We start from the raw sequence: 22,343 nt of genomic DNA, 5'->3' as shown, positions 1-22,343 counted from the left end.
AATAAAATTAAACTTGATCTACCAGATGACCAGAAGCGAATAGTATTTTTCCATATAGGAGAGATGTGCTATTGAATTGAAATGCCTGTAACTACCCGAGCCGCCAAATTCTGAATATATTGCAGGGTTCATAGTGTAGTTTGGGGCAGGCCAAGCTACAAAGCATTACAATGGTCTAATGAAGACAGTACTAAAGAGTGTACAATGGTTATTAAATCATTTTCACACAAAAAAGGACAAAGTCTACGTAACATAGCTTAAAAAAGGCACCTCTTACTACCTATTTAATGTGAGGATGAAAAGACAACTTAGTATCAATAATGATTCCTAAATTTCACATTTGACTTCAGATGGGAATCCGAACTCCATCTACGAAGATGGAGCTAGACATATCATTGGAATGGAATCTCACTAGATACAATATCTTGTTTTTTTCCATGTTCAGAAAAAGATTATTTCCCAGCCATGTCTTTAAAGTTTCTAAATAATGGCAAGCCAACTCAATATTTCCTCATAGGAGTTTACTATTGATAAAAAAAAAAACCCTGAATATCATTTGCAAAAATTCAATACCCAACATCCAAACCCACAAAAGGGAACAATATAAATGTTAAAAAGTGAAGTGGACAATGCTGACCTCTGGAGTACACCTCTTTTTATACTAAAAGCAGCGGATTTTGCTCCCAAAAGACTGTTTTGAGTCCTTCTTTTAAGGAAAGAAGAAAACCACTGCTTAAAGGATTTGCATTCACAAAAAAGCAGGGAGTAGCATGCTTGTTACGGCGGTTACTACCCCAAACCAAATAAGCCTGATACTTCACTTTCAATGCATATCCAGCATAGCTGTCTGCTTCAACGGCAGGGGAGAAAGACTGATACTTTACGCATATCCAGCATAGCTCTCTGCTTTAATGGCAGGGGAGAAAGACTGATGCTTCACACATAACCAGCATGGCTCTCTGCTTCAACGGCAGGGGAGAAGTCTGATGCTTCACTTTCAATGCATGTCCAGCATAACTCTCTGCTTCAACGGCAGGGGGAATGAAGAAAAGAGGATCTATATACAGACAACAACCAAAAGGACTGAATTACATAGTCTGGGAAAACAAATAAGCATGGGTGTAGCTTGCTTATTGCGGCGGTTACTACTCCTAACCAATTAAGCTAAATATTTCACATAGATGCAGCTCCAACACTGCTCTCTGCATTAATGGTGGGGGTGGAAGGGAAATAGAACCAAAAGGTTACTAAGAGCCAAGAGTAACAGATAAGTATGAGAAAAAAAAAAATGTGCAAAGCTTGCTGGGCATGACTGGATGGACCGTTTTGGTCTTCTTCTGCCGTCATTTCTATGTTTCTATATCACATTACCAATCCCAATATTTTTTAATTGATTAAGAAGGAGATCATGATCAACAGGTCAAAGGCTGCCATCAGGCTACACCAGTACTAACAAAAATTCTGTACCGCTGTCAGAATTCACGCAGAAAAATATCAAAGATAGAAAGAAGCAAAGAGGTTGGTTCAAAAGCCAAATTGATGAATATCCAAAATAGAATACTCATCCTTCACCTGTTATTAAATATACCTTCCACCTTGAAAATGTATTTGTATCAGAGTGTTCCTTTCACACTGCAGCCTATGTAGTAAGTCTGGCTTGTATCCTCTTCCCATTCCTCCTCTCCCATGACATTTGCTACTTCATTCTCTCTCCTCTTTATTATTGGGCACTGTAAGGTGAGCATCATCCCCCTCTGGAGGAAACAGGTCTTGGGTTTTGGTCAGGTTATGGAGCATACGGCAGGCTAAAAATGCTCAGACCTTGGTTGCTTGTAAAGAAGATATCCCCCTGATCTGTCCAAACAGCAGAAATGTGTTTTGAGTATTCCAAAAGTTCCCTAAATTACTCCCCAATGGTCTGCCTTTGGACTCTGTTGTAGCTTTCATCTGCTGCTTCTGTGGGTGTGCAGGGGGATCATGAGCCAGGTTTTGAGTGGGTATTCTCTATCACCAACTGGGGAGAAGGCAGAGGAGAGTGAGATATTCCATGCAGCTTTGCTGTGAGGCTGGCCCATGGTAGACACTGAAGCAGGCCTCCTGGGGCAAAGCAGTAAGACTACCTATAGACAGAGGAGAGAAAAGAGCAGAGTTTAGCTGCAGAATCGTAGTGAGAACAGCCTAGAAGCCAACCCCCAGTAATGTGGCCAGCTTTGCAATGGTCATGAATTCCTGACTGTGAGATGTATAGCATCGTGAAAGGCCCATGGAAACCTGGGCACTATGTCCAAGATGATACTCTTTGTATTGCATTTTTGAGGGGAATGGAAGCCCCTTGCATTTGTGGAATATCCCCTTGTTGTTTGAAGGTGGCCTTAAAGTTTATATGAGTGCAATTTATAGCCTTCAAAACAGAGGGGAAAACGCAATCTGGTAGAAATTAGTCATAAGTTGGGTGTTATTGCCATATGTTACATGGGAAATTCTGAGAAATGCAACTAGAAACTGATCTATTGGGAGGTGGCTAATTGGCTTATTCCAGCCATGACCCCTAGAAATATCTGGAAGGTGCCACTGGAAGGCAGAGAGGAGTGGGGCAGGGGTGGGCCGCCAAAGGCATCAGTAAACAGCCACGATTTTAAGAGCTTGCAAAAAAGCTTATAATCTACTAACTGAAGATTTTTTAGGTAAGATATTTCACATCTGCAGTCTAATAATGAGAAAGCTTGCTCATGAGTCTCTTTTAAATACCATTTTATAGAACGAGTGTTTAAATAATAATTTTTCTCCAGATCACAAACATTGAGGAGGAGTATGTAAAGAAAGAAGATCATTAAGATACTAAGAAGCTGTATGATGGAAAACTTTATAAACCAAAGTTAAAATTTTAAATTTTATACTCTGTTTTATGAGCAGCTTTGTGGGTGTTTTCTCAGAAAATTAGCTACAAAATGCACATGGTAAAAGTTTTCACATACTTTGTAACTACATGGGCTATTTGAAATTGTGTCTTTTGTTAATCCAATAGATAGATATTACCTACAACTTCTTTGCTAACTTTTCTTTCTTTATTTTCTTTTAAAAACATTTTTAGAATCTGCCTTTGAACCACTTCAAAGCCAATTCCATTCAGTTATTTCCCTGTCCCCAGAGGGCTCACAATGTGAGTTTATACCTGAGGCAATGGAGAATGAAGTATCTTGCCAAGGTCATAAGGAAGAGCAGTGGGATTTGAACCTGCTTCCCTGGTTTGTAGCCTGCTCCTTTAGCCACTAGGCTACTCCTCCATTTTTATTTCTGCTTTCTCATGGAAGTCTGGAAAACATTATTTGAAGACCTAAATTTTTATTACTTATTTTTCATTATTATAGCTCTATCAGAGTGCAGCAGTGGGTGTATACTACTGACTACCTAGCCAACATTGATAGATGGATAATGAAATGCTAACAAAGATTAGAAAAGCTAACAAATTTGGCAGCACAAATAACGTTGACTGGATAAATGTAATTTCAGGACATGTTAGGGAAGTAAAGTTTCTAGATAGAATAAATGACTGCTACATGGAGCACTTAGTCTGGGAACTGACAAGTGGGGGAGCCATTTTAGACAATGATCATAATGCAATCAAATCTGACTTAATGACTGGGAGGACATATAAGTAGATCTACAGCTCTAGCATTAATCTTTCAAAAGGGAAACTAATAAAATAAGGAAAATAATTAGAAATAAACAGAAAGGTGCAGCTACAAAAATTAAAAGGTGAATTTTAAGACCTGCGCACGTGTGCATGTTTGCTGGCTTGCACACAAGGACATGACAATTTTATAATATATATACATGCCTGTTCTAAAGTCAGGTCCACACACATAGATGTGTGCACAATTTTATATTGATGTGCCTCGATCACGTAAGTGGGGGGGGGCTTTTAGTAGATACGTGCACCGACGCAGTTAACTGTTTCTCCAGTTTATTCTCAGTTCACCCCAGTAAAGGAGAAGACTTCCTAAACCACTAGTTAACTTGCCTCCCTTTTACCCTATTAACCCCAAGCCTTAAAATACCACTGACTAGCCTAATTTTTTTTGTTTCGTGACTTACCCGCCGTCCATAGCAAAAGAAAAGTTATGCGGAATGGGACCCCGACGTGCGCTGGTGTGCATAAATACTTATGTGCTGGTTTCATTCATATTTCCTGGAATGCCCATATACCCTGCCCATGCCCCACCTGTTTTATGCTTATACTATTAACAGAACTGCTTAATATGATGTAACCAATAAATATTAGATGCTGAAAAACATCATATAAATGGAAACTTATAATATCTTGCTCATATCTTGATCGTATTTGGGGAAATGCTGAAGTGAGACTAAAATGAGCAGAACGATTTGAAAATCTGTGGAGACTGTAGAGATAAATTTAAAGAGAGTGCCAGCCCCTGATGAAGCAGCCGACGAAACACGAGCCGTGTCGGGCAGGAGACTCTTGTTGTTCTCAGCGTTCATTCGTTTTCTCTCAACTCTCAGCGTGCAGCCATCAGCATAATAAAGGACAAGATAAGTTGCCAGCGTTAAAGCGCTTACAGACAAGATAAGTTGCCAACATTAAAGCGCATATAAGTTGTCAGCGTTAAAGTGCTTTAAAATTTAATTCATAACAATTGCTGATAAAATCGGAACCATATATGTTTTGAAAGAATTCTAGAAAAGTAACGCTAAAGCGCTAGGTAACTGCCAATAAAATCCCTAAAGTATAAGAACATTAAAAAGGAACACTTGCTCATTTCTAAAAAAAAAAGGAAGAAAAATAAGGAAGAAAAAAAAGAAAAAATCTGTGAGTGAGACCCATGATTATATACAATTCAAAGATGGTGAATTAATGTACCTTTAGAATTACAGGGTACATTAAATAAGAACTATCCTTAATTAGCGTGAGCAAACAGCAAGTTGCCTCCACTAAATATATATGAGGTCTCTACTCACTATATAAAACAAGATATTATAAGTTTCCATTTATATGATTTTTTCAGCAACCACCTGTTTTATGAACAAAAAACTTTACTTGCGTACCGGGAGATACGCTTGTACCTGGGCGCCTCTTAAAATCCGCGCAGTGCACACTGGGCTGATATACGCGTGTGCCTCCTGGCATGGTGCACATAGGGTTTTTAAATTCACCTGTAAGAGTTTACATCAGGCATGGCCATTGTTTAAAAATATCATCTTAGAAGCCCAGTCCAGACGTATTCTTTGCATTGAAAACAGTGGAAGTATGGTCAAATGATGGCCAGCAATGTTAAAATGTGAAGTGAAAGAAGTTATTTTAGTCATAGTTATTTATGAGATCAGAACCAGGAAATGAATTCAAGGTGTTTGAATTGATACCACTTGTGGCCCATTGCGTCGCGAGAGGCAGTGGATGTACACTTATTAACACCTCATATTTCTGATGCCGTGTTCTAGAAGACTCTGTTTCTTCACTTGTTTTAACGCTTTTGTTATTTCTAGTTAAATTATTTTTATATTCCATTTTCTGATGCTAACCATAATTAAGATTATTAGCTGATTTATAAAACATAATTCTTACTATATTACATAATATTCTGTACTCACTAATTGTTATGCTAGTGGACCCTTGGATCGAAGGGGAGTTGGCACTACCTGTGGGGAGGAGCCCCACAAGTTCCTACCATCGGTAGGCGACGCTGATGGAAGGCAGAGACCCCGCTGGAGATTCATCACTACCATCCCACGTTCCCCTTAGTTTGAGCCCTCAGGTGCTGGGGCTGGCTGGACTTACTTGGGGCCTTTGCAGAGACGATATTCAGAAGGAAGAGAAGACACTGTGGTGTAGGCCAAGGTCAAGCACAGGCAGTGAAGCTCAAAGTCATGACCCAGGCATGGGTCATGGCAGGCGGCATAGCTTGTGGTCAAGTTTCCAGGTAAGGGTCATGCAAGCAGCGTAGCTGGGGGTCAAGTTTCCAGGCAAGGGTCTTTGCAGGCAGTGTAGCTCGGGGTCAAGTTTCCAGGCAAGGATCGTGGCAGGTGGCATAGCTTGGGTCAGGTTTCCAGGCAAGGGTCGTGGCAGGCGGCGTAGCTCGGGGTCAAGTTTCCAGGCAAGGGTCGTGGCAGGCAGCATAGATCATGGTCAAGTTTCCAGGCAAAGGTTGTGGCAGGCAGCGTAACTCATGGTCAAGTTTCCAGGCAAGGGTTGTGGCAGGCAGTGTAGCTCAGGGTCAAGTTTCCAGGCAAGGGTCGTGGCAGGCGGCATAGCTTGGGTCAGGTTTCCAAGCAAGGGTCGTGGCAGGCAGCATAGCTCGTGGTCAAGGTCAGTCCAAGGAATGAAGGAAGGAACTCAGGTACTCAGGACGGCAACCCACTTCACAGGAGCGAAAAGACCTATTGCCAAGGCAAAGGCTGGAAGCAGGATTCAGCCTTAAGTAGTCCCTTGATGGTGATGTCATTGGGAAGGGCCGCGGGCCCTTTAAATGATGAGGAAAGGCACACACGTGCTCCTAGGTGGACACTAGGTGGAGGAAGTCGGCAGTGTCAGGCCAGCGGCTCAGGCAGCAAGGAGATGTGGCAGTGTCAGTGGCGTTCCAACCACGAAGAGGAAAGATCTTGCAGCAGCAGCTAGAAGCTCAGATTCATGGGGTCAGCTATGGTAGTGGTGGCGGCTCTCTGCTGCAATTAGGAAGCCCACGGCTGGACCGATCGCCCTGGTACAGCGTCAGGTGAATGAGGATGGTCGCAGGTTCCCATGACCGGCAAGCATAACACTAATATCAAACAACGGCACAATACCTTAGATAAATCAATTCATGCAAATACACAAGACGAGATGAATCAATTAAACTCCCAAAAATAATAAATCTAAATTACTACACAAAAATGGAGGGATTGTATACATCATCAGTGCTAGGAGCAATCTGCAGTCTTTTGCCCTCAATGGTCTTTAAACTGTAGTCATACAGTGCACTGGATATGATAATCATTTACAAACTCCTCTTGTTAATATGTCTATTTCCTAATTTATTGTTTTCAATTGTGGAAAATCTCTCCCCAATCTCTCCCCAATCTCTCCCCAATGTCCTGATGTGACATTCTGCAAGAATGTCACATCAGGACAGGAATACCCACCAAACAAATTCCTTTCAAAAGGATCCCGACATTGCCAATATTTCAGCATCTTCGTGCCTGCTTCAAGGGATCTTTCTTTTTTGGGGGCATAATACTTCGCTCCAAACAAAACTAAATTAAGAAATAGATATGTTAACAAGAGGAGATTGGAAATGATTATAATATCTAATGCGCTATATGACTACAGTTTAAAGCTCTTTGCAGGCAAAAGACTGCAGATTGCTCCTAGAATTAATGACTCATGCAATCCCTTCATTTTTGTGTAGTAACTCTTAGACTTATTATTTTGGGAAGTTTCATTGATTCACCTCATCTTATGCATTTGCATGCATTGACTTAATATTCTGAACATTTTTAAAACCAAAAGGAATGGAAAAGAATTTCATTTATAGACTAAATGAATCATTTTTAACATACCTGTTGTAAGCTTTCATTTTCATATTCTAGCACTTGTGATTCTAAAGTCTTAATTATCAATTCTTTCTCATGGAGCATATTCATCATAGAATGGAGTTCTATGGAAACATCATCCTGCTTTTCAGAAGGTATGAATGCCTTAATTTTCTCTGCATAAAATCTCTGTCAATAAAAGGAAAACACATGTTCAGAAAAGAAAATTAGAAAATATTAAACTTATAAATGAACACTTACAGAGAGCTGTAATGTGAACAGATGTAATATTTTACCCTTTCAGCGATCAACAAAATTATTTCAAATCTGATTTTCTAGATATTTGAAGACAACTTTTTTTTACAAAATGGTGAAAAGTTCATGGGCTTCATCAACTCTGCTCCTTGAGTGAGATATTCATTGTCTTTATAAACAGGGGTTTCAAGAGCCCACTCCAGTACATCACTGATTGTAAATTTTGAAGAATGCCATTTGTAACCATTCTTCACTGGATAAACCAGTTGGAAATGCGCAGAGGGAATTGAGGCAGGGTTTTTTTTTTCTTCCAGTGAATCCAAAGTAAAAACTAGATGAAATATATAGGACCATGTTCAGTAGGCCAACAACAAGCAGCAAGTTATCCAGATAAAGTTATCTGGATAACTTTAAGCAAATATTTAGCAGACCATAACTTTCACCAAATATACTTGACAAAAGTTACAAAGATAAAGTTTATCCAGGGAATTTTGCCATTTGCCAACTTAAAGGTGAATTTTAAAAGCCCGGCACACACATTTAATAGGGAATTTGGGAATAAGTTGGGCTCACGTGCACTGAGCAGTTTTAAAAGGTGTCCAGATACGCGCATATCTCCCACAGTGCACATATCACAAAACATTTCCAAAAAAGGTGGGGAATGGGCATGTCAGGACCTGGCCAAGAGATGCATGTGCACATACTTCTGCACCCCGGCACGTGCAGAGGTCCCCTGCCACGTAACTTTACTTCTGCTAATTCCAAATTGTTACCCATGTTACAAAGTTACTCATGTTACAAAGTTTCAATGTAAATCTAGAAATCTATGTTAATAGATTCCTATGTTACTCTGTAAACTGGTGTGATATGACTAATTGAACATCGGTATAGAAAAACAAACAAACAAACAAATAAATAAATAAATAAATAAATAATAAATAAATGACATGTAAGTTAAAAAAAAAATATTGAGCCATTTTGGAGTAGTTTAAAGGATTTGGGTAACTAGGGGGAGTACATACTGTCAATCCATGAGGCTATGGAGGACCTAGTTGTTAACTGGGTGAACTGGTGGATGAACTGATAAAAAGGAAATGGCGTCAGCATGCGCCTCTTTTAAAATCTCCAACTTACTTGGTAGAAGAAGGATTTGCGCTCCCATGCACACGCCCATTTAAAATTTGGTGCACATGTGCATGCAGCCAGGCTATTTTATAACATACACACATATTACATGTGGAAGCCATAAAACAGCTGCGTCCCTGGGTGCGGGCCAATGCACGCATGCATATGTTGGTCCATGTGCCACTTTGAAAGTTAAAGTCCCTCTGGATGTTTGGAAAAAAAAAAAAGTTGTAACACAAACCCCCAATCTCCTACCCCCATGTAAAAAAATGTTGGGGCTGTACTGCACAAGCCCCACCTCACCACAAGTTAAAAAAAAGCAAAATTGCTTACTCTGTAATAGGTGTTATCCCAGGACAGCAGGATGTAGTCCTCACATATGGGTGACATCGGTAATGGAGCCCACTGCAGTGCGGTTTAAGTAAAAAGATAATGCCCGCTTACAGTCCAAGGTGTGCAAAGCCCGTTCTCCTTGGTGAGAGTGAGGCCTTGGAAAGAATGTGGGTAAAACTATGGATTGGTTCAAGTGGAATTCCGTAACTACTTTAGGGAGGAATTTTGGATGTGTACGGAGCACCACCCTGTCATGTAGAAACTTTGTATAAGCTTCATATGTGACAAGTGCCTGTAACTCACTAATCCTTCTAGCTGATGTAATGGCTATGAGGAAGATAGACTTCCATGTGAGAAATTTAAGATCACAGGTATCTATGGGTTCGAATGGAGAACGCATGAGTCTGGTTAATACCACGTTCAGGTCCCATTGTGTGATTGGGGGTCGAACTGGTGGTTTAAGTTGAGTTAATCCTCTCATAAACCTACTGACAAGAGGTTGTGTAGAGATAGGTGCATCTCCCAGTTTGTTATGGTAAGCTGAGATTGCACTTAAGTGTACTCTTACAGATGAAGTCTGGAGACCAGATTCTAAAAGATAGTATAAATAGTCTAGTAAAGAAGAAGTGGGGCAAATAAAAGGATCAGTATTGTTTTGCTTGCACCACAAAGTAAATCTTTTCTATTTGGAAGAGTAGTTCTTTCGTGTGGAAGGCTTACGTGAAGCTATAAGCACTTGAGAGATATGGGTTGAAAGATTGAGTGGTTGTAAGATCAAGCTTTCAACATCCAAGCTGTCAGGGCCAGGGATTGGAGGTTGGGATGGCGTAATCGACCCTGATCCTGAGTTATGAGTATGGGAGCTACACCCAGGCGAATTGGTTCCCTGATCGAGAGGTCTAGAAGTGTTGGAAACCATACCTGTCGAGGCCAATACGGGGCTATGAGTATCATGGACCCCATGTCCTGTTGTAGTTTTACTAGTATCTTGGTGATGAGCGGTATCGGAGGATACGCGTATAGCAGGCCTGAGTTCCAATGGCGAGCAAAGGCGTCCCTGGGCAAGCTGTGTTTCTGCTTGAACAGGGAGCAATAATTGTTCACTTTGTAGTTTAGATGTGATGCAAAGAGATCTATTGTTGGTTGACCCCAACGTTGAAAAATCTTGGTTGCTATTGCTGGATCCATGGACCACTCGTGTGGTTGGAACTGACGACTTAGGCGATCGGCTACTATGTTGTGAATTCCTGCTAGATAAGTGGCCCGTAGTAGTATTGAATGTGCTAGGGCCCAGTCCCAAATCTGTGCTGCTTCTTGGCAAAGGAGATATGAGCCTGTCCCACCTTGCTTGTTGATGTACCACATGGCTACTGTGTTGTCTGTCTGTATGAGAACAGTTTTGTGTGAAAGGCAGTCCTTGAACGCATGCAGCGCATAACGTATAGCTCGAAGCTCCAGGAAGTTTATCCGAAATGTGGCTTTGAGCTTTGTCCACGTCCCTTGAGTCTGCAGATGACCTATGTGCGCACCCCAGCCCAAGGTGGATGCATCTGTAATTAGTGTTACTTGCGAGATCGGTTGCTGGAAAGGTAGACCTTTCTGCAAATTGTTCATTGACGTCCACCAGAGGAGGGAAGAACGCAGTTGCTGAGTTACCTGAATTTGAAAGGACAGTGGCTGAATGACTGGAATCCACTGTGTTTTGAGAGACCATTGCATTAGTCGCATGGCCAGTCTGGCCATTGGAATGACGTGAACTGTAGAGGCCATATGACCGAGGAGGGTGAGGCACTGATGAGCTGTGACCTGTGTTTGAATCCGGAGAGAGTTTGCCAGGAGAACGAGTGTCTGCGCATGGTCTCTTGGAAGAAAAGCTTTTACTAAGACTGTGTTTAAATCTGCACCGATGAATTGTAATAGGTGAGATGGTGTGAAATGGGATTTCTGGTAATTGATGAGAAAACCCAAGGAGTGAAGTAAGTTGATTGTGAGCTCCTTCTTTCATTCGACTCTTGATGAGCCAATCGTCGAGGTAAGGAAAGACATGTACTCCCTGTTTGTGAAGATGGGCCACCGCCACCGCTAGGTACTTTGTGAATACTCTGGGTGCTGAGGCGAGGCTGAATGGAAGTACCCAGTATTGAAAATGTTGGCCGTCGACTAGAAATCGCAGATATTTGCGATGAGGAGGAAAAATGGGAATGTGAGCGTATGTGTCTTGAAGATCCAGAGAACAGAGCCAATCTCTCTTTTGGAGTAGAGGTAACATGGTGCCCAATGATACCATCCTGAATTTTTCTTTTTTCAGAAACTTGTTGAGATTTCTGAGGTCTAGGATGGGATGTAGGCCTCCTGTTTTCTTTGGAATGAGGAAATATCGGGAGTAGAATCCTCTGCCCTGTTGAGGCCGGGGAACTGGTTCTATGGCCCTGGCTCTCAGAAGGGTGGATAATTCTGTTTTTAGGAGTGTGGACTGATTGTTTACTGTCCAAGACGAGATGGGAGGAGTGTCGTTTGGTACAGTGAGAAAATCCAAGTGGTACCCTTGAGATGTTATGGAGAGTACCCAGTGGTCTGTGGTTATGGAGGTCCAGCTGTGATGAAAGAAAGCAATTCGACCTCCTACTGGTAAGAGTGGGACTGGATTGGAGGAAAGGCTTCTGTTCTCTGACAGTATCTCAAAACCCTGACGTAGAAGCAGTCTGAGGAGGGGGCTGAGGTCTGGATTGTCTTTGTTGTCGAGATTGTGTACGTTGAGCTGGGCGAGATGTACGTGTACGGGTCGGAGGAGAATAGTAATGCCTCTGACGGTAATATGGGCATCTTGTATCCCTCCTGGGCAGCCTTCTGGAAGAAGGTTGGGACTCTTGAGGTATTAAGGAGAGCTGTTTCAGAGTTTCCGTGTGCTCTTTTAAAACGGCAACTGCTTCCTTCACTTTGTCTCCGAAAAGGTTGTCCCCGAGACAAGGGAGATCGGCCAGTCTCTCCTGCACCTCCGATCTTAAGTCGGAAGCCTTAAGCCATGCCCAACAACGAGCTGTAATCCCTGTGGCTGATAGTCGAGATGCAGTTTCAAAACTATCATACACCGCCCGTACCTCATGCTTGCCCGCTTCCAGGCCTTTATGTATGAGCTGGGAGAAAAGATCCTGGAATTGCTCAGGGAGTGTCTGTGTAAGCTCTTGTGCTTGCTTCCAGAGATTACGCTGGTATTGAGTCATGAAGAGCTGGTAAGCAGCAATTCTAGAGACCAGCATAGATCCCTGAACATTTTCCAGCCTAGATTGTCAAGGAACCTGTTATCTTCCCTGTGGTGTTGAAAAGTGTGTTTTTACTCTCTTTGCTTTCTTTTGCGCCGACTCTACTACCACAGACTGGTGAGGTAGCTGAGTCTTCTGGAAACCTGGGATTAGCTGAACCAGGTATGTGGCATCTGATCTCTTATTTACCGCAGGAATGGAGCCAGGATGTTCCCACAGCCTGTACATCAGTTCCTGGAGCACCTCATGAACAGGTACAGCTAAGATTTCCTTTGGCGGGTCAACGAATTATAACACTTCTAGTGTTTTTTGCCTGGCATCTAATTCTGATTGGAGTTGGAATGGAATGGTCTCTGCCATCTCCTTCACAAAGTTGGAGAATGACAAGTCCTCTGGAGGGGATTTTCTGCAGTCTTCTAGAGGTGAAGGTTCTGAGAGCATCTCCTCATCTGTGGAGAGATCTGTATCAGTGTCTGTCCAGGTGTGTTCTGAACGACCAGTAGGTCTTGGCTTGGACGATATCGATGGCTGAGACTTGGGCATCGAGGGAAATAAAGGAGACAGTGGAGGAATCGGTCTTGGAATCACCGAAGGACCCAGCATGGGTTCTGGAATTGGGGTTTTATCGATGTCCTGAGGTTTTTTAGGAATAGCATCGATGAGTGTATTTAACTTCTCCATCAGAGGTGCAAAAATCGAGATATCTGGGGTCAGCATCGGTGGATTCATCGAAGGAACCGATGCTGGAATCGGAGCCAGAATCGATGGAATCAGTAACGGAATCGACGGTGACAGCGGTATCGGAATGGGTAGCGTATCCGATAGGGGTGTGCATTCGTTTTGAACTTAAATGTAAAACGCAACTTATTTTATTTTTTTAACTTAAAAAAGTGATGAGGCGAAAACGATCGGATTTCCAACTTATTCAACATAGCTATATTGAATAAGTTGGAAATCGCGATTGTTGATCCTAAATAAAAATTTAAACCCCTCACCCTCCTTAATCCCCCCCCCAAGACTTACCAAAACTCCCTGGTGGTACAGCAGGGAGTCAGGACGCCATTTATGAACTCCTTTGCGAGGAGCACGTGACGTCGGCGTCACGTCGGAGTGACGCGGTGTCACGTGATTCCCCGTGCGATCGCTCCGGGACCCTCGTTGCACCCAAAAGAAACTTTTGGCCAGCTTGGGGGGGCCTCCTGACCCCCCCAAGCTGGCCAAAAGTACAGTGAGGCTAACAGCTAACTCCTTTGCGAGGAGCACGTGACGCCACCGGCATGGAACCGACGAAAAATGAAGAAAAACTTACCGCGATGGTAATATGAGGGAGACCCTTGCGGCAAGAAGTTTTTCTTATAATTTTTTAAAGAAATTTCTAAGTGTGGAGAAAATCACCACAGGACTCCAAATTAACCGTGAGGCTAACGGCTCTGTGGAAAAAAGAAGACTGAAGGGAGACCCCTGTGGCAGAGAATATCATGGCATGCTTGGCATGCTCAGTGGGCACTCTGGCTGCCAGTCAAAAGTTTATGAAACTTTGACAGAAGTTTTTCCGTATAGGGCTCCATTACCGATGTCACCCATATGTGAGGACTATCATCCTGCTTGTCCTGGGATAAATAAACATAGAAATGACGGCAGAAGAAGACCAAACGGCACATCCAGTCTGCCCAGCAAGCTTTCACACTTATTTTTTTCTCATACTTATCTGATACTCTTGGCCCTTAGTAACTTTTGGTGGCTTCTATGGCCTGAGTCCCCATTCCACTTCTTTAAAAAGTGTGGTACCACTCTTGCCCAGTGCCCACCCACCCTGAACCCCCAAAATTATCCCTGTACCCCAGAGGAAGGAGAAGAATATCTTACCTCCTCCTGTAGGGGAAATATCTAATCACCTGTATAGCTGACAAGAAATGGCACTGAGATATTCAGTTATTTACTGCACTCTCTTCAGGATGGGTCAATTCACCAATCATTGACCAGTCCCCATTCAGAACTGAGTTCCGAATGGGGATTGGTCCATTCACTGATCAAAGTGAGTAAGTGAAGATCTAAGATGACATCTTGAAGACAGTGCAGTGAGTAAATAAATATCTAAGTGCCAGTACCTGTCAGCTATACTGGCACTTAGATATTTACCTGATGGAAGGAGGCAAATGCTTCTCCTCCTCCTCCTCCTGGGATACAAAGATAATTTGGAGGTCTCAAAGTGGGCGAGTGGGTGTGGTGCCACATGTTTTTAAGAAATGGAAGGGGAGCTCAGGCCATGGTGGACAACTTTAATTTTGAAACTTGGGCAGGGCAGGGGACTCAGAAGTTATAGCTCTGTCATTTTCTTACAATTTCAGGGAAGGTAGTGGGATTGGACCACTAAGGACTGCAATGTTATTTTTATTATTTTGGTAGTGGGGAAGCAATAAGGACACTGCTTGTCTGCAAACCTTTTTTTTTTATTTACCTAGTTATATGTTTAATGTAACCAGTTAGATTTAAAGTTATCCAGATAAACTTACCTGGATAAATTCAGACATCCTTTCTACTATGACCAGAGTTACGCAGCTACACTGAGCTGGGTAACAGTAATATTCAGCATTACCTGGATAAGTTTAAGCCCTTCCCCCAGAATTTAGCCAAACAAAACCCTTTGAATATGAACCTCCTAAACTCTACCTTCATCTATTCTGCATATCTGGAATTTTCTTTTTGATCCACCTATAAGAAACAATGAATAATTAAAAGAGGCTAGCTGTTCCAGTCTTTCATCTATTAAGTATGACTTTAAAAAAACATGTAAAGACCCTATGGGGATCTCCATTGATAACTGGCCCTAATGTTGGGATCTGTGAGTGAAGTCAAAATGAAGCACCCCCAAATGAAGCACCCCCAATGGAGGCCTTTGCAATGGTGTGCTCCTGCCTACCTAAAGATCAGGTGATATCTAGAATTGGTGGAAGTTAAAGGAGAAGCAATGTTTTTTGTTTTGTTTTTTTTTAAGTCATGGAAGAGTAAGGATCTATTTTTTTTTGTTCCTGTAGTCCTATTCAGTTGGGACTCAAGAAAAGGGTAGGAAGTGAGACACTACCTCATTTACACCCAGTGACTGGTGGAGTGTATCTCAATGATTTTGATTCTGTTTTTGCTGGTTCCCCTTATTCCTCCTTGGAATGAGATTCAGCCCTGCACTATGAAGACTGAAACCCACATTTTCTAATTCACACCCAGTGGTCGGTTTGTAGCATCTCTGTGTTTGAGTATTTTTGGATTTCTTTGAGAAGCTTTGCTTCAGGAGGAGGTTTTGTGCCTATGTTTCCTTCCCAATAGAGCAGTGGGGAAAGGAGAGGATTATGCTTTCCCTGCTGTGTGAGTTTCACAGCCTGATAGATCCAGAGTAACATCAGAGATGAGAACTGGGACAATCAAGAAGTTCATCTGGAGTCGAGAGGAGAGACTGGAGACACCTCACAAGAAAAGTACTGCTGACAAAAGTGTCAGTACCAAGTGACTACTCTGTGGACCATAAAGAGAGTGAGAAGATCAAGTATCAAATGATGAAGAGATCAAGAAAATGTGGGAGAAAGATATAGAAATTGTCCCAATTGTATTGTTGCCAATCTCCCAGGACTATCTAGACAGATTGCCTGTACATGTTACACCCTAGGAACTTTGGAAAGAAGCTCTCTGGCACGAAGCAAGTATTACAAAGACAGATATTCTTTGAAGGAGAGAACTACCAGAGAAAGGCAATTCCATTCCACTCTGGGCACCTTATTTTTCAATCTTCTTGGAAGAGAGGGAACCTTACAACAAATACCAAAGGACACATGCACAGATTTACTTTGAAATTCAATTTTGAGACTGATACTAGATGTAACTATAAGACAGTGTGTTTGGTGCCATCTGATTACAATAGATAAGGCACAACAGTAACCTTTTTATTTTATTTTTAGCACTTAAAATCCCAAGAACGTAAGTGCTGAGTTGTTACCTTTAGAGAGACCTTTGTATAATGAATGCCCTGTGCCCTCGAAGTGTTTCCTCCCCTCTATTCAGAGAATCCATGTCAGGGTTTGGTGAGACTTTGTCAGGACTCCACCCCAGTACTGAGTATGACTACCCTCCTAGCCAATACTAGAAGAGGAGCTACAAACAGAACATTATAGTACATAACGGAATCACTCATAAATATATTAGGTTATGGACCCCATAGTTAATCAGGAGTCATATTCCTCCAAGTTAAGGCCTTCTATTTTAATGTTGCTTTTAACTAGTTCTATTTTACTACATAATTGTTTGTGTTGTATTTAAGTTATATTATGTATTGTGTTTGACAAATTAAATTATACATATTCTGATATGTACCCCACACTGAATACACTGTGGAGGTTGTAGATTATAAGAAAAGCTAAATCAATAAAATATTCCTATAGCACTAAACTAAAATCTGCCAATCCAATTGTTATTGATTTTCTGTTGCACGATGCAATTTGCAAGATTAAAAGTTGAATGATTTGATATGTTTTCAGAAAACTGTGATGCATTAACAGCATTTTATATAAGCGATGAATATGGTTTAACTTCAAATTTATTGGAGGAGAAAGTTGTATTTACAGTATCAACCAATATGGGTGGTATTGCACATTAAGCTTTCTTTAAAAACATGAAGATAAACTAACCTCGCGATCTCTATTGCAAATCTTAAATGTGTATGGAGCTGTATACTAGCTTGAGTGTCACCAGTTTGCTGCAGTTTTTTTTTTTAATAAGATGGACAGAACATCTCTTTTCCTATTTGTCATTTCAAGACTCGATTTACAGTACAGGCCAGCTTCTAGGGGAAAACACATCATATTCTTTCTTACTACAGTAGATCACCAGAGGGAACTCAAGAAAATATTTTGACAGAAGATAACAATATATAGTATATAATGAGCAAAGGGTAACATGGAGAAAATAGGTTGAATTAGCACAAGTTTGAAATATATGAGCAATACCATTACTGTCAAGGCGTCAAATCATGTTATTGTGTATTTATGCATCTTTCATGAATACTGAATCCTCCACATTTTTACATACAGTTCTCACAACAGTAAAGGTAATCAGATACATAAATTTATTATGCTGTATATATAATAAATCATTTCCAAGTCTTCATAACCACACTATAAAAAATGATTCTTTTTTCCATACACAGCATTTAATAAAATCAGTTTGTTGATTTTTACCCATAGATGTCCTTGAAAATAATTTATAAACAAAATATTTTCCCTCTATCTCCTGTTTCTCACTCTGTTGTTATGACCTTCATTAATCTATTTTATTACATGTACTGTGTTGCTACTGTTTTTACTACTCTGTACACAGCTTCAGACAACCTTCTAAAGGTTAGGATGACAGTATATAAATGATAAATAAATGAAATAAAATGACTATTTAAGAATAGAAAATATATTTTTTTCTTCCCTTGTTGTTCCCGTGCCATACTCACTTACATCTATCACTTCATAAAGACTTAGCTTTTGATTCTTGAATCAACTAAGCATTGAGCCCCAAAGCCATCAATGCATCGGACCCAGGAGCCATCGATGCATCAAGCCCAGAGCTGCATTAGGCCCTATTGCCTTTGATGCATCAAGCCTTGGCACTGTCGACACATCAGGGCTGGAAGCTCTCAAAGCCCCGACCCTCGGAGCATTGATTGACACCATCAATATACTGGTCCTAAGTGCTAACAATGAGGCTGTTCCTAAACTGGTGCAACACTCACCAATTCCATTAACGCATTCTGGGAGGGTAGAAGGCGCAGAAGGAGATATGCTCCATTTACTTCCCCCTATCTCCAGGGTATTTTCAACAATATGGCTTCTGAAATAAGATCTTCATCTGGAGATGCCAGATCCTGTTTGTTTAGTAATGCTCTTGATCTCCATGAACCCTCTTAGACAATGACTATAGAGTCCAGAGGGCCTTCAAGAGGGGCTTATTCTGGTTTCAGAAGAAAATGTTCCACCCCCACTGCCTGGCCAGAGGACATGACAGCCTTTAGAACAAGTGGCAGAGTTAGTGAAGACTTTCTTTACCTCCCTGACAGCTAAAGACAGAGAGGGCACTCTTCAACTTCTCCTCTCTAAAGAGTCATACTTACTCCTGCAAGAGGAAATCCTTTTCTACCCCATGTTGAAGGATGCCCTATCAGTGCCCACTTGGGCAGATTCTAGCCCTTGCCACTCTTCTACAGCAGAGTGGAGCCAATTGGAGGATGTTCTCCAAGAATATTCCCCTCTGAGACAACCAAGGGCCCCATGCTAGTCACCTGCATCATTATTTGGATCCTGGGTTAATGTCCCTTCAGACCTCTGGATGGAGGAAGGATCAACAGTGATTTCTTCAGATCCCCTAGCTGAACCTCCTGAGTACTCATCACCACTCGAGGACATCTCCTATTCTAGATAAGTTGGGTATAACCCTGGGAGTCAACATAAGGACACCTGCACAGAAGTCTTCAGCCTTCTCCAGATCCTAGACACTCCAGCAGAACTGCTGGAATTACAAAAAAAATGTGGGAGAATCCACTCTCCTGTGCTTCAGTAGTCAGAAAATTAGACTTCAAATTTAGAGGCCAGAAGACCCTAGAGTTTGAAGTGGTACAGCTGCTCCATCAATGTAGAATTGGGTCTAAAATGGGCAATGAAAACTAGAATAATTTCCAGTAGTCCACTAGGCAAAGATCCTAGGCTGCTAGACAACTTTGGGAAAACGGTTTTCCAAAGCTCAGTGATTAATGCCCACATTGCTGTGCACTAGTTCTCTATGGTACAGTATTGACTTGGTTGGATTCAGAAGCTCAAACCGTTGCTAAGCCCAGATGACATAGGCCAAGCTGCATATCTACAACCGCTCCTGGATGCATAAGAATGTATATGCCACTTCATTTCGTCAGTATACGAGTCGCTCGACACTATGGCCCATTCATCAACAGCATCAATTGGAGCTTGCTGAATGGTTTGCCTAAGGGCCCGGAAGAAATTATGATTTGCATACACCAGAGGCAAAAATCTTAAGGATATCTTAAGCCCATCATTTTTTCATTTGGAGCCTAATCAGCAAAAAGACTTATTGGCCACTATAATTGAGGCTATTGCCTCACCTGTAATGTGGCTATTTCCATTAAAGAATTTGTACACCCTGTCACACATAAGAAGTATCTCAAGACAATTTACTATGTGCAGTTAATATTTGCTATTTACATATTTCTTTGCCCATGTTCCTTAATTTGCAGTTGCCTTAAATGCAAGTTCTTCTTGTTTCACTAAGGGCCTCATTTTCCAAGCAGTTTACAGAGAGAGAGAGAGAGAGAGAGAGAGAGAGAGAGAGAGAGAGAGAGAGAGAGAGAGAGAGAGAGAGAGAGAGAGAGAGAGAGAGAGAACCTTACTATAGTGCCTATGCCCTAGACAGGTATTTTAATCCCTATGGGAGGGCCACCTACTAACTCGGGGTGGGGATTAGGTATGAGCGTCGGGGGTTGGGGGCCACTTTCGCATTCCACATGAGACCTACGGAAAGAACAGTGGTCTCTAGTGAAGATATGCTGGCCGTCGGAGTGAAAAAACTCACTCCAAGAGGAGATTTGGGCAACGTTCTCTCCACCTAGCTTGCTGGACACTCTACCTGGGCAACAACAAGCTAGGTGGAGAGAATGTAGCCCAAATCTCTTCTTGGAGTGAGTTTCCTCACTCCGACGGCCAGCAAATCTTCACTAGAGACCACTGTTCTTTCCGTAGGTCTCATGTGGAATGCGAAAGTGGCCCCCAACCCCCGATGCTCATACCTAATCCCCACCCCGAGTTAGTAGGTGGCCCTCCCATAGGGATTAAAATACCTGTCTAGGGCATAGGCACTATAGTAAGGTTCTCTCTCTCTCTCTCTCTCTCTCTCTCTCTCTCTCTCTCTCTCTCTCTCCCCCCCCCCCCCTGTCCAGAACTATCGTGGGTCACACACTGGGAAAACATCGTGAATTGCCTCATTTGCATTGGTAACGCCCCCTAATGCGTTACCAATGCAATATTGGAAAATGAGGCCCTAAGTCTAATATTTCTGAAAAGTTGTGTTTTTTTTCCCATAGGTGCAGTTCAGTCATCTCCATGGTGGCAATTGGGATAAAATCTTGATTCAGTGTGAGCAAAGATGGATCTTTAAATTATCAAGAACAGAACTGTTAGGTTTAAATACACTGATTGAGAAGGGACATTTTTTATGATACTTCTTATTTTTCTAATTGGTTGTTTTGGAAGTGTAGTGTTTCTATTTGCCAATCAGTTTGTTATAAAAGGAATGGGAGTGTTCAGTATATTAGTGGCTGTTTTTTCAAATGGCCAACCATATGTTTTCAAGATCTTTGCTCTTATTGGTCCAATTTTGCTTTATAAGCTGCTCACTGGTAGCCATCTTTTTTTACAAGCTGGTATGTAGTAAAGACGTGCATTTGTTTTAAATGAATGTGCAAACGCGACAAATAAGGGCAATTAATTTCATTTGGGGGGCCTCAAAACAAATTGAGGGCCCCACGAATAAAACAAACCTTATTCATTGCATTCGTTTAAAAAGAATGCATCGGGCCTATGCCGAGCCCGAGGCCAGGGCCTCGCCTAGGGCATAAGCCAAGGTCCAAAGCAGGGGCCACAGCCTACACTCAAGTGGATGCCAGCGCCTCAGCCTAGGCCTAGACCCAAAGCTGGAGCATTGGCTTAGGCCTGAGTGCGACACCAGGGTCTCAGCCTAGGTCAGAGCTGACACCAAGGCCTTGGCTGAGACCTGAGCCCCACAAAAAAATTTCACTTACCTGATTCATCGTTAAACCGAAGAAACCACCAGGCTGGGTCTTGATGCCTGGGTCTTGGCCTAGGATCAGGCATAGTCCTGGATCCCAAACCTCACAGATCCAACAGCAGCGTCTTCTTTCTTCTTTCTGTGTAAACTGACTCTGTCTGCTGGAGTGAATGTGCTGGAGTTAACTCCAGTGCTTCCCCAGCAAATGGTGTCAGTTTAGGAAGAAAGAAGAAGATGTCGTCATTGGAGCTGCGAGGCCTGTGAGATCAGCCTTAGCTAAGAGGTTTGTACCGATCACCAAGCCAAGGCAGTGTAGGAGTGAGAGCCAGTCTGTTCAAGTCTGCCTGGTCCCAAGCAACAGCAGGCCTCATCACTATCTGCTCTTGGGCAGTGGAGAATCTCTATCCTCTACACCTCCGTGACTCAACACAGTTGTCACACAGCAGCTGACATGGTGTTCTATTAGGCTGCAAGTAGACGAAGGTGCATAATCATTAGATTGGCTAGTGGGCAAGTGATGTGGCTCCAGTTAGCAGCAGAACCTATCCCTATAATCAGAAGGATTAAAGTGCCACCTAATCTATGATTTCAAAACGTATGCAGCTACATAAGGCAGATTCTCTGTAGGCCTACCCTGCTAGCATGTACATATGGCAGAGTGAGCTTAAAGTGATGCTGTCTTACATGGCAGACTCAGTGTCTAGTTACCAGGATATCTTCTACAGATAAGTAGATACATTGGCCTCTGTTTATTTATTTATTTATTATTTATTTATAGGTTTTTATATACCGACAACCGTTTGCACATCATATCGGTTTACAGATAACTTAAAACTTTTTGACAGTGTCATTATATAGAACTTTTGGCACTGCCATTACATAGAATAGTAAATTCTGAATACAAGAGGTAAACATCAACAAAAGGAAACTGGGTAACCATTTACAGGGAACGATGGTTCTTCAACCGGGAACGGATGAGGGAAAAATTAGCAAGAGCACATTGTAAAGGTAATACATGAAAAG

The 22,343-nt window shown here is 42.0% G+C and overlaps 1 protein-coding gene across 1 annotated transcript in view; it reads right to left on the bottom strand.

Annotated features, from left to right (window-relative positions):
* LOC115083234 (uncharacterized protein C10orf67, mitochondrial-like) overlaps positions 1-21,342 on the bottom strand; it is a 325,694-nt gene extending 304,352 nt beyond the window's left edge. The window contains exons 1-2 of the mRNA XM_029587042.1: positions 21,334-21,342; positions 7,552-7,713 (exon numbers count right to left, since the gene is read on the bottom strand). Coding sequence (XP_029442902.1) covers positions 7,552-7,713; positions 21,334-21,342 — 171 coding nt within the window. The remainder of the gene's footprint in view (positions 1-7,551; positions 7,714-21,333) is intronic.
* Between the last annotated feature and the right edge of the window lie 1,001 nt (positions 21,343-22,343).

The sequence above is a fragment of the Rhinatrema bivittatum genome, chromosome 2 (genome assembly GCF_901001135.1).
Source record: "Rhinatrema bivittatum chromosome 2, aRhiBiv1.1, whole genome shotgun sequence".
Classification (NCBI taxonomy): Eukaryota; Metazoa; Chordata; class Amphibia; order Gymnophiona; family Rhinatrematidae; genus Rhinatrema; species Rhinatrema bivittatum.
Note: the sequence above shows the minus strand (reverse complement) of the source record. Positions and strands in the feature narration are given on the sequence as shown.